We start from the raw sequence: 12522 nt of genomic DNA, 5'->3' as shown, positions 1-12522 counted from the left end.
AAATGGCCCCTGATTAAAATACATATTTTTTGTGGGAATTTTTGCCAATGATCCCCCTCTGGTATATCACTGTCCGTGTTGTGGGACTATTTGTGTACTTCTAGTAAGTGTTTGGTGGTTGCAAATATGACCTGAAGGTTTTTCAGGTTCGCCTGCCATTAAAGTAAATGGGGCCCGCCGGGAAACGCATGGTTTGCGAACATTTCATCCGGCCGATGTTCGTCCATCACTACTTCTCATGCTGTTCCCACCCTCCCCACTTCATGACTGGTCCACTATTTTGGCTTTCGGCCTGGCTGACATCATCATTTATTTGACATGTCTTCTGATCTGTCAGAAGGGAGGAAAAATGAGACGCACAACAGATCCTGTCTGTGTAGCAGCTGTAAGGCCTGTATGGTCCCATCAGAATTGGCTTATGATTTGGTAGCCAAAAGCAGGAGCAGGAACAAAACACAGACAGACATCTTAGATCCACTCCTGTTTTTTTTGGCATAAGCAATACTTATGGCTTATTGAGCAAATTCTGACCGAGTGAAGGCGTATGCTCCACAGACAGGATCTGTTTTTTGTGGGTTATTGTTCTGACGGATCAGAGGGAGGACAAAGTATTAAGTGACGTCAACATAAACTTACTGCTGACACCCTCTCCACTCTGTCAGGGGGCTCTACTTGTATAAGCGTTTAATACAACAGGTTCTGTAGATCTCTATGTGGAATCAGCTGACGACAATGTAAAAGGAGTGCGCTTCTTCTTTGCGCTAACATTGACCTGTAAGGCTGAGTTCATACTTGAGTTATTTGGTCAGTTATGGCCCCATGACTTCCCAAATAAGTGAAGTGTGCAGTGATTCTAAGAGTGACTCCTGTCATCTGCATGTCATACTGACTCACAGTATTATTTCACTACCAAAGCAGACTCCATATGTGTGTAACTGCAAGACACAGTGTTCTACACCACTATAAAGGCTCTCTGCAGCCAGGAAATAGCAGTTTTTTAATGTAATTTGCCACAAATAAATTGGGATCTAACCAAATTTTTCTTTAAAAATTTGGCGAACCGGCAAATCAAATTTTTGACAAATTCGCTCATCTGTAGTGATTAGTATCAGATCTGCTGGGTTGCGACACTATGGACTCCTGACGATCAGCTGTTAGAAGAGGCCTTCAGTGCAGCTGCCTCTTTCCAGACCAGTGACATCACTGTACAGTACATCGGTCACATAACCTAGTTGCAGCTCAGCCCCATTCAAGTCAATGGGGCTCAGTTGCAATACCAAGCACATCCACTATATAATGCATGGTGCTGTCCTAGAAAATCTGCAGCGAGCTGGCTGCATTTACCAGAGCTTCGGTGAGTGCAGTGGCTCCCTGAAACAGCTGATCATGGGGGGGCTGGGACTTGGACCCCCGCTGATTTGATAATGATGACTTTTTCTCAGCATAAGTCATCATTAGCATTTCCTGGATAACCCCATTTAGGTATTTCAGAATTCCCTTGGTCTGCACATAGCTGTTTTGGTGATTGAATAATGTGAAGTGCAGAATTTACACCCATGACATTTGTAAATTATTAATTTAAATCTGTTTTTTCTGAGCTTAGGAGTCCAGTGGGCGGCCCTCTTAGTCACTTGACAGCTATCTGAGTATGTACAGTCAGTTGTCAATCTCAAGTTATACTGAATCCTTTTCAGCTCCTCTTGCTCTATAAGATGCTGTCTGCAGATTGGACAGCATATTCATAGTGTCAGGTTACCTTTATGCTCCATTTAAAAGTAGCAATTATAGTAGCATGCAACATGTACTGGAATGAATGATCATTAGTATGATCATTCATTCCTAGTCACCTTGCCTTTGTTGGCAGCACATCCCTTGTGCCTCCAACAAATAATTATTTTTAGGCACAAATAAAAGAAGTAACTTTTAATAATTACGAATGAAAAGTAAAGAAAATACCAAACCGTTCTCAAATAATGCAGTGAGAACATTTTTAATATATATACTGTATAGGCTTCACCTGAACCTCCAAAAGGTAATTGGAAAGGTCTTACCCGACCCAGGAAAACAGGTGGCAGTTTTTCTTCAGTTCCAGATGCCCGTCCTTCTGTTTGGTGACGGTCAGTTAGAAGTAGCAGGAGCCCGTGATATTTCTGGCAATGTGGGGATTATGCACTAGCTATCCCTAAACTTGTGTCCCTACCTGGAAGAGGGTTGGGGGCTAGTTGTCCCTGCCTAGCGCACACAGAACACATGACCCCGTCAGGAACCTGTCCCTGATTGGGGCCTATTCCCTAGCGATGTCCCTTGGCTCCCTACACAGGGGCGGACATACCGCCTGTGCAGCCGGTTCAGCTGCACAGGGGCCCAGTGTGGCAGGGGGCCCTCCAATTAAGCTGTCTATGCATCTACAGGACGCACAGACAGCTGATTGTAATGGTGAAGCAGAGAGCCGCACGCTTCACCATTCATCATCACACCATCCAGCATGTAGAAGGGGCCCACCTTACTATCTGACCTCAGTCTCAGGACGTACTGCGTCCGCAGCTCTGAGGAGCAGGAGCAGGGCCAGGGCAGCACATCCCCCCGCCCATACAGCTCAGTCCTGCTGTGTAGTGGGCAGGGTCAGCCAGGTCTGTGCTGAGCCACTTCACTGTGTCGTAGCTCCGCCTCCGTGTGGTAAGGTCAGTAGCCCCGCCTCCTGATGGTAGCCCAGCCCCCTGGTGGTAGCCCCGCCCACATGCGGTCCTCTCCTAGCGCTTCTGGTGCTTAATGTGTGAGGCCTGCAGCAACTTAGGAGGAAGTAAGTGAGGACCGGAGGCTGCCCCAGTGACCACTGTCTCTGCCAGACACTGAACTTGGCTTGGTATGTTGTTTTTTTTTACCCCACCCATCCCACCTGTCCCCCTCTGGCCCTCCTGTGACTGTCCCTTACCCACATACTGTGAGGCTACATTAACAATGTATTTTGCGGTCCGCCTATTGGCAAGATATGTATGCCGTCCATATGCGATCTGTATATTTTTGCAAACCCATTAACTTAAATGGGTCTGCAGTCGCATTTTGTAGAGAAATATAGGACACGTCACATTTTCCATCTTGTGCAGAACGGACGTACAGATGCAGAAAGCACATGGAAGTCATTTGCTTTCCGCATCCGTATGTCTGTTCCGCAAAGGATAGAAAATGTGACATGTCCTATACTGGTCCGCAACATGCAGGCTAGGTAATAGGTCTGCAAAAAAATGCAGATGGCACATGGGCGTCATCCGTAATTTGCAGATTATAAAATACATATGGTCCTTGTCAGGTAAATGGGTTAAAAGTGTTGCCCAGACATGCAGGGGGTCATTTATTAAGACCAGTGTTTTAGACACTGATCTTAATAACCCCTAAACTGGAAGTGGTTCTGCTGATGTTATGAAGAGGCGCCGGCCTCTCCATAACTTCAGCGCATCCAGAGCCAGTGTAAATGCATATCATCCAGACTGAATCCTGACCCGTTCATTTCAATAGGTCTGTGTGAGGAGGCATATGTCTGGCAATAACTACTGTGAGGGGCACATATCTGGCCATAACTACTGTGAGGGGGGCACATATCTGGCATAACTGCTGTGAAGTTGGCACATATCTGGGCATAAATACTGTGAGGTGGCACATAATCTGTCACAATTACTTTGAGGGGGCCCATAATCTGGCATAACTACTGTGAAGGACACATAATCTAGCATAACTACTGTGATGGGCAAATAATCTGGCATAACTACTGTGGTGGGCACGTATCTGGGCATAATTACTGTGAGGGGGCAGATATCTGGCATAACTACTGCGAGGGAGTACATATCTGTCCATCGCTACTGTGGAGGGGGCACAATGTGGATATTACTACTGTGTGCTGGCACAAAGGGGCAAAAATTACTATGTAGGAGCATTAAGAGGACATTAATACGCACCACAGTATCTGAAGGGTTTCCCCTATCTTTGATGCGACTGATCACCCCTTCCTCTCCCTGTAGGATTAGGGGAAGATGACAAATTGGGGTCCCTACTGCTGCCACACCTCATTGTATTAATCTTTACCTATGGCCTATGTTTATTTCTATATGTGTGGTTGGGGGGCCCAGGCACATTCTTTGCACAGGGGCCCTCTGCTGCCAATGTCCGCCCCTGTCCCTACATGGCATGTTTCATCCCATAAAAGGGAATCCGTTTCATCAGTACATTTGATGAGGCCGCATCCAGTGTGCGAGATATTATCTCAAAAGCAGTACCCTAGTATCACATACAGAAGAGGGAGGAGTATACGTGACAAATTAGTCAAGAGCCATTACGTAGGGTCACCAGTACCTAGGACATGGCTTAATAAACTGATCTTAGACTATTTCAAATGTGGAGGGTTTAGCGCCTGTAAATATAGATGTGAGGTGTGGCAAAAAGTTTAAAAGCAATGTCACTAGGGTGGCCACTGGCTTCACCCAAGAAAGCCGGACCTCATTGGCCATGCCCCAAGCCATGCGTACATCGATGAAGCCATGCCCCATAGCCATGAAGCTACGCCCCCCATTGCCACCCACAAAAAAAACAAGGGGAGAAGAGGGAAGAAGGGAGGTGAGCTGGGGGCAGCCGGGGTGCTTCTGTCCCCCTCAGTCAGCCACAGGGAGCCATGTCTTTGGCTCTAGTGACTGACTGGTGGTGAGAGAAGCCTCAATCAGTTGCTGCAGCTCACGCTCACACAGCACAATGCTGCTGTCTGAGCGTGAGCTACTGAGAGGGGGGACATCCCTGTGTGCGTCCAGGCTCTGCGCCAGATGGAGGACAGGGAACCTAAAATCCGGACTGTCCGGCCTAGAACCAGACGTCTGACCACCCTAAATATCACTAACAGAGAGTATGGGATCAGAGAAATGATCAATTTCAAATCTAAGGCGGTCATTTATAAGGTGACATGCGTTTGTGGAAAGGAATATATCGGCAAAACAACAAGAGATTTGAGACAGAGGGTTGGGGAAAATATTGGAGATGTAACTAATCAAAGAGATACTCCTGTATCACGTCAGAAATAAACATGAGGGTAGGAGGAATTGTCTTAGCTTTATGGCAATTGAACTCATCAAACAGACAGGGAGAAGGGGAAACTGGGTTAGAAGAATTCTACAATATGAAGCGAAATGGATCTTCTATCTGAAAACGGTGTATCTAAGTGGTCTTAATAAACAACAAAACTGTAGTTGCTTTATATAGCCACTCTGTTCATCTAGATTTAATGAAGGGGTCATCTTAGGAATAATTGGAGTTTGCTTGATATCATGTAGCCCAAGTTTAAACCATCTACTGTATTATTATTGGGGACTTAGCATGTTTATTGCCTCCTCTCTCTCTCTCATCTTTGACTTCACTATATGTTACACTGATGCACATACCTGGTATTTTGTATACTTTGAATATTAATATTTGGTGCTGGATCCTGGCTTAAATCTGTTTATGAGTTATTAGCTCTTCATGTTAAATAGCTATCCTTATTCAGTGATAGCCAGTGAGCGTCGATGCCTGGTGTCATCTGGTCGCTTAGCGACCTATTACATACGTAACGTCCGCTTCCTAGGGTGAATATACCGGGAGGATTTAAAAGGGCTGATGGGCGCGATGTATGGCGCTCCCCTCCCTTGATACTAACATCGGCGGTGAGACAAGGGTTAGGTGGGGGCACTTCCCCTTAACCGGGAACGGACCACTGTTCTTGTAGTGCCTTATTATTTATTTTTTGCAGGGAGTTTCTTTTTGTTGAGGACTTTATACCTCAGGTCCCTCACCCTCCCTCCCTCCAATAATAACCAGTGTTTGTTGTGTTATCTGACAAACTGTGGAGTTTTTTATGGTTTATCAGGTACTGTCCTAGTCTATCTGGGCATATACACTTTGCCCCTATTTCAGTTTTTCCCCCCACTTAATAAGTCCCCTGAGGATTCCCTTTTATGGGATGAAACATGGCATGTAGGGAGCCAAATGGGAATTAAGTAAGGGACATCTCTAAGGAATAGGCCCCAATCAGGGACAGGTTCCTGACGGGGTTTACCCTATCGGGGCGGGTGCTCTGTGTGCGCTAGGCAGGGACAACTAGCCCCCAACCCTCTTCCAGGTAGGGACACAAGTTTAGGGATAGCTATTGTATAATCCCCACATTGCCAGCAATATCACGGGCTCCTGCTACTTCTAACCTTCACCAAACAGAAGGATGGGCATCTGGAACTAAAGAAAAACTGCCACCTGTTTTCTTGGGTCGGGTAAGACCTTTCCAATTACCTTTGGAGTTTCAGGTGAAGACTATACAGTATATATATTTTTAATGTTTTTCTCACTGCATTATTTGAGCACATTTTGGTATTTTCTTTATTTTTTATTCCTAATTGGTAAAAGTTACGTTTTATGAGATTATATCCATGACTTTGAAGCTTTGTTGTATAAATTAGTGGGAGAGAATCTAAACCTATACATATTCACCTTGTGTATGGGGTAATATTGGTTGGTTTACACATAAAAGAAGCAAACAGCTGTCAAATTGTTGTTTGCTTTGCTTGTTTGTGGTGGTCATGTCTCCAAGTGGCAATCATCAGGAACAATCATTCACATGAATGTTCATTTGCCAAATCATGAGCCCATATAAGAGGACAAAGAAAGAAAATATAACTTTTCTGTGAATTGCAATTGTTATAGAAATTGTAAATTGTGTCCAATGGTGGTCTTTAATGGCAATAACTAAATGGTAAGTGGGAAAATTTATTAGTCATGTATATTGATCAACATGGGATCTTTTTGGTCATAGAAGTCTACATTTAAAGGTTTATTATAATTATTTATTATATTCAATAGGACCTTACCTTATTTTCATTTCTTGTTAACCAGGAAACCGCTGCCAATAAAGCTATTGAAAAAATGAAAAAAGAACATAATAATGAATACACAGTAGGATCTACATCTTTGATATTATGTAAGTACTGTACAATTATGCAAAAACACTGACAACTAGCCTTTTTAAACTTTTTAGGCATATTCTGAAGCATTTTTGTTGCATTTTGATGACCTTTATCATTAGCATGTTTCATGTGGCCACTGTAAACACTTCCATCAGGAAAGAGTAGTATTTTAAACTCAATATACATGATATGCCATTAAAAATAAAATACAAAAACTGTCCTTTGGTAGCAGGCAATGTGAATTATGAAACCTCCTAAGCAAAAAGGTAATCGATTGTCAGATTTCTGCTGGTGTGAAGGGAAGATTTTAATCCTCATTATAATAGTAGGATAGTAGGTGTATTATTAAAACACCTATGATACACATCGGTCCCACTCTCTTTGGTCACAGTGATAGTCTCATCGAGGGAGTTGAGTGAGACTCTCTATTGTGCTAAAAGTCAATTAAAATGTCATTAAATCAGATCGACACACTTTCCATTTATTACAAGAATTTAAAAACAGCTATAAAACATTGTGTGAAGGAAGCTTAAAAGGGACAGCTATTGTGTTAGTAAGTAGCATGCCCCATTCATGATTGCTTCCTTCGTAGTTTTCCTGCTGTGTCCAGTAATGATATTTAAAACCAGATGCAGATTGCGAATATTAAAGAGATTATTCCATGAAGTATATTTCTTATAGTTATATCTAGTCCATAATTATACAAATGTTTTGTATTTACACTAATTTCCAAAATGCTTATATCTTCATATCAGGAATAATGTTAGTATAGCGCCACTTGCTGTTTTTATGTTCCTGTGCACCTTCCTGTGTTAGGAAATGTTCTGAGAAACACATGCTCAGTCTTACTTCTCTCTCTCTCTGCTCCTTTGGGTGTACAATAGAATCTTGGTGTGGGGAGCTGACTGCTTCTGGAGCTGCAACGCTAAGCAAGCAATAACAGAATGAGTGTTATGGTAGGGAGCAGTGAAGCCCTGAACACCACCTGCACCACTGTCCATACCTACTTGCATGATTCTCCCTAGACTGTGACCCGCAACTGGATGGCAATCCCGTCTTAACTAAGTGCTGAAGCCTATAAAGAAAAACAACCTAGAAGAAAATAATAAACATAGTGACAGACAGGCACTAGATATACCGAAATATAGACGGCAAAGCAGAGGACAATAAGCAAACAGACCAGTTCAAAACCAGGAGGATCAAATGATCCCAACACAGAATTCCAAGAGCAGAAACAATGATAAACAAGGTGAAACACTAGAGGTTGTGTCAGGGTGCAAATCATAAGTAAAAGCAAGGTCAAGTCCAGGCATGGGTTAGGAATTCCAAAATCAGAACAATGCAGAGTAAATACCAAGCCAAGATCAATACAAGAATAATGAATCAAAGGCTAAATCAGAATCTACAGGCGTGCTCAGTAAACAAGCAAGATCAGAGTCAGGGATCACCAAATGTTAGAGTAGCTAATGAGGTCCAGAACAAACTAATCACAGGCAACTACTGAAGGCAGAATCCTCTTTAAATATACCGCCTATCTGCATGTAGAATACCAGCACAGATTCCAGCTGGTCCTGCAACCCATGCGACCTAGAGTTGACATCAGTAAGCCTGGGTCACCGGTGGTGGATACAAATGGCCCATGGACTGAGTGACCCCACCATGACACCAGGCCCCTTGTAATAGCCTGGAGACGAAGATGTCACCACCCAGTGACAAGCCCCTTTGTGCAAAATGGACTGGTTAGTATATTAAAGTGAGACAGCTTTACAAGCAGCTGTCTCATCACAAAAAGAATCCCTTACACACCCGAAGGAGCAGAGGCAAGTTACTAAGGTGGACACAGAAAAGTTGTTCAATAGAAACAGTAGCTATCACTATTCTAATGTTATTTCAGCAATATCTCTGGATAAAAGCAGTTTTGAAATATATGTATATACAAAAAATGTTTATCATTATGGGGTGTATTTATCTATAAGCAATGTTCTTTGTGGAACAACCTCTTTAAGCCAAAACAGATTAGGGCATTGTAAGTCCCTTGTGGAAGAGAAAAATATAGAGAAATATATAACTATATCTACATTTTATGTGCATTCAGTGGGCATATTTTGTTGTATCATGATTGGTTTAAGTGAAGGTGCAGATCCTGCACTGCATGAGAGGAAGAGAGATTACTGTAAGGTCACCTACATGGACAGGACAAGATATTTTGACACCAATGGATTAAAACTGTGTCCCCTCTACATATCCCAGCGTCTTAGCTATCAAATATTGCAGCTTGCACACAACACCTTCAGTTAAACAAAAGTGAATATTGTGAAAGTCCCTGCAAACATTTAGACTGTTTTCATATGGGTGTAACGCTGGTGCATTTCTAGACCCATACTGCAGCTGAGTGTCCCAGTCCGACTACAGGTCCTAAAAAGAAAGCATCATAGATCCCTATAATACTGTCAGTTTGGGTTATAGGACCCATGGATTGGGCCAAGCTATTCAGCCATAATATAAGCACAGTAACCACTAATATGAAACTATCCTTATCATGCATACACCCCGAACACTCTTATAAATCTATACAAGGTGATTCAAAAGTCTCAGGGCACTATTTATTTCAGAGACGAAAGGAAAAGGGTATCAACACAAAAATTTGCAACAACAACCAGGAACGTTCCCTGTGATGCACAGCTTTTTGATATGTTCAATGTGTTCTTTCATATGCTACATAACTCACTTACCATTGGAAATATTTGCCATTGATTCAATATGGCAGCTTTCAAGATAGCCGCCATTTTCCCGACATAGCCTAAAAGATAGGTCCCCTCTCCTATTACTTGCTAGAGTATTCAGATATTAAATTTCCTCTTTTGTTCCCGAAATAAAAGAGTGTCCTGCGACTTTTGACTCTGTCAGCTAGGTAGGTAGATAGTAGGTAGATAGGTAGATAGATAGATAGCCCACAGGCAAAAATGTCATCCTCTAGATATGCTGGTAGAGACATACCCCAAAAGACTTGCAGCTGAAATTGCTGTAAAAAGTGGTCCTACAAAGTATTGACTCAAGGGTGCTGAAAACAATTGCACGCCACACTTTCCAGGGTTTTATTCAAATTTTTGAAAACCATGTTTCATTTTCTTTTCTTTTCACACATACTTGCTACTTTGTGTTGGTCTATCACATAAAATCCAATAAAATACATTTAGGTTTGCTGCCGTAATGTGAAGAAATGTGGAAAAGTTCAAGGGGTATGAATACTTTTTCAAGGCACTGTATACCGTATACTCCTTCGGGCACTGCAGCTAAAGGAATAAATAACACTGCATATTGTCCACCATATATTCTAATAGTAATCATTCCTACAATTCTAGGCAAAGTTGCTATACAAAAATACCATCTGGATGTAAAAGAGTTATTAACTGATCAAATAATTTCAGTTATCAAGGTTATTTTCAGTGCTGCACATACAGGATGGACAGCAACACACATGAATAGAGATATTATAGGCCAAGTGTCTGATGGATAAAATAGCATATGATCAATAAGTCAATGGTATGATTTTTGATGCATTTTGTCTTCTAAATGTCCCATCTTTATTTCTTTCATTCAGATTCTACTTCAGGAACTTCAGGAGACTGGGCAGCTGACAACAATGTAACATTTTCATATACTTATGAACTAAGAGATGATGGTGAATTTGGATTTGAATTACCACCTGATCAGATTCAACCTACTTGTGAAGAAACATTCACTTCTATGTTAGCCTTGTTTGAATACTTAGATGAAAATTATCTAGAGCCACTTGACGATCTTGACGGCAGTGCAGTTGCTATTGGTTCACTGTGGTTGAATACACTTGTTTCAATTTCTGTCTGTGTATTCTATGCTCTCACTTGGTAATTATACATGTTTTCTCTTGCTTATTATCCTTTTTATGTTATTTGACTGGCTATATTAAATACAAAATAGCAAATATACAATGTTGCTTTATAATAATTCTGACAGTAACAACGTAATGTTCATGTTTCTCAACAATCAATTATGTTTCATTGACATTACATGTAGAGTCTGTATATAATGAACTCACATTTTAACTGTAAAAATAACGTACAGATTTCTGTAATTGTTTATTTGATTTCAAATTACTACATTCTTCAAATATTAAATAGCATTGCAAATCTAGAGGCATTGTCTACTTTATGTGCCAACTACCAGACCAAATAACCACAGCATCTCAAGCCTCATTAACATTTTGAACAGGCATCAAGGTTTCACTATATCCAGTCCAACTAAATAGTCTACAAAGGATGCAATAAATGAGAAATATAGACATTATAAGAGATAATGTAACAATAAGGGAAAAAATATCCAGATAGCAAATGAAAAATAATGAAATAAACTAGAGATGATCAAAACTTTTCAAATTAAGTTGGTTTCAGATTCACTACATTTATCAAAAAAGTTGTTTCTGACCCAAACCAAAGGTGCTCAAATTGCCCTGAAAATTGGTATATACCATTTTCTAGTCTCCAAGATTTTTAGGAAAAGATCTTATCTCCTTTTGTTAATTTTTTTAAAATTTTTGCATTTTCTCTCCCAACTCTTGAACACAATGACAAAAAATATCAATTAAGGTCAGAGTGATACTGACATACATAACTATGGGTAATGGCATGGCTGGGTGAAAATAAGGGTATGTCCGGTTCAACTCTGCCAGCCATGCCATTACCCATAGTTATGTATGTCAGTATCACTCTGACCTTAATTGATATTTTTTGTCATTGTGTTCAAGAGTTGGGAGAGAAAATGCAAAAATTTTAAAAAAATTAACAAAAAGAGATAAGATCTTTTCCTAAAAATCTTGGAGGCTAGCATTGGAGCATCTCATGCTCCGATGCGCTCCCTTGCCCTGCGCTAAATCGCACTGGGCAAGGTCTCTTGTTTTTAATAACACACTGTCAGGCGGAAACTTCCGCCCAGCAGTGTGTTCGGTGACGTCACCGTCTCTGATGGGCGGGCTTAGTGCTGCCCTAGCCGTTTTACTGGTTAGGGCAGCACTAAATCCCACCCATCAGTGTCGGTGACGTCACCGGGCTTCCTGGCAGCCCCATGGAGAGCCCCGGTACGTCACCGGATCTCAAAAAAATGCCTTTACCCTGCGTGATTTAGCGCAGGGAAAAGGAGAGCATCGGAGCATGAACTGCTCCGATGCTCAAGTCAGGGGGACTGCCGGGGGGAAAATGGAGGTATGTCCGGGTTCAGCTCTGAACCCAGACAACCCCTTTAACAAACAGTGTTTTTAAAAACACATCATTGTCCCTTATCGGGGCATGGTGGTGTTCAAAACACATACAGTGTTTTGAGAAAAAAAGTGACTTTTCGGGAGACCAAGCAGCCAAAAATAATGCCTGCCCATATTTATGAATGCACAAGTGATAACTGTCAGAAGAAACAAAAGCTTGTTCTGAACAAGCTAAGAAAAATTCTCCCTTTTAATTGGAAGCAGCAGCAGTACAGTGTGGATGTGGAACTTTTTTGACTGTAATATAATTTCAGTTAGTTG

General features: G+C 41.7%; 1 protein-coding gene across 1 annotated transcript in view; it reads left to right on the top strand.

Moving 5' to 3' along the window:
• LOC121007958 (carboxypeptidase O-like) overlaps positions 1-10969 on the top strand; it is a 140647-nt gene extending 129678 nt beyond the window's left edge. The window contains exons 8-9 of the mRNA XM_040440226.1: positions 6898-6982; positions 10570-10969. Coding sequence (XP_040296160.1) covers positions 6898-6982; positions 10570-10859 — 375 coding nt within the window. The 3' untranslated portion in view covers positions 10860-10969. The remainder of the gene's footprint in view (positions 1-6897; positions 6983-10569) is intronic.
• Positions 10970-12522: the final 1553 nt, after the last annotated feature.

The sequence above is a fragment of the Bufo bufo genome, chromosome 7 (genome assembly GCF_905171765.1).
Source record: "Bufo bufo chromosome 7, aBufBuf1.1, whole genome shotgun sequence".
NCBI classification, from domain to species: Eukaryota; Metazoa; Chordata; class Amphibia; order Anura; family Bufonidae; genus Bufo; species Bufo bufo.
This window is presented reverse-complemented; position numbering and strand designations above follow the sequence as displayed.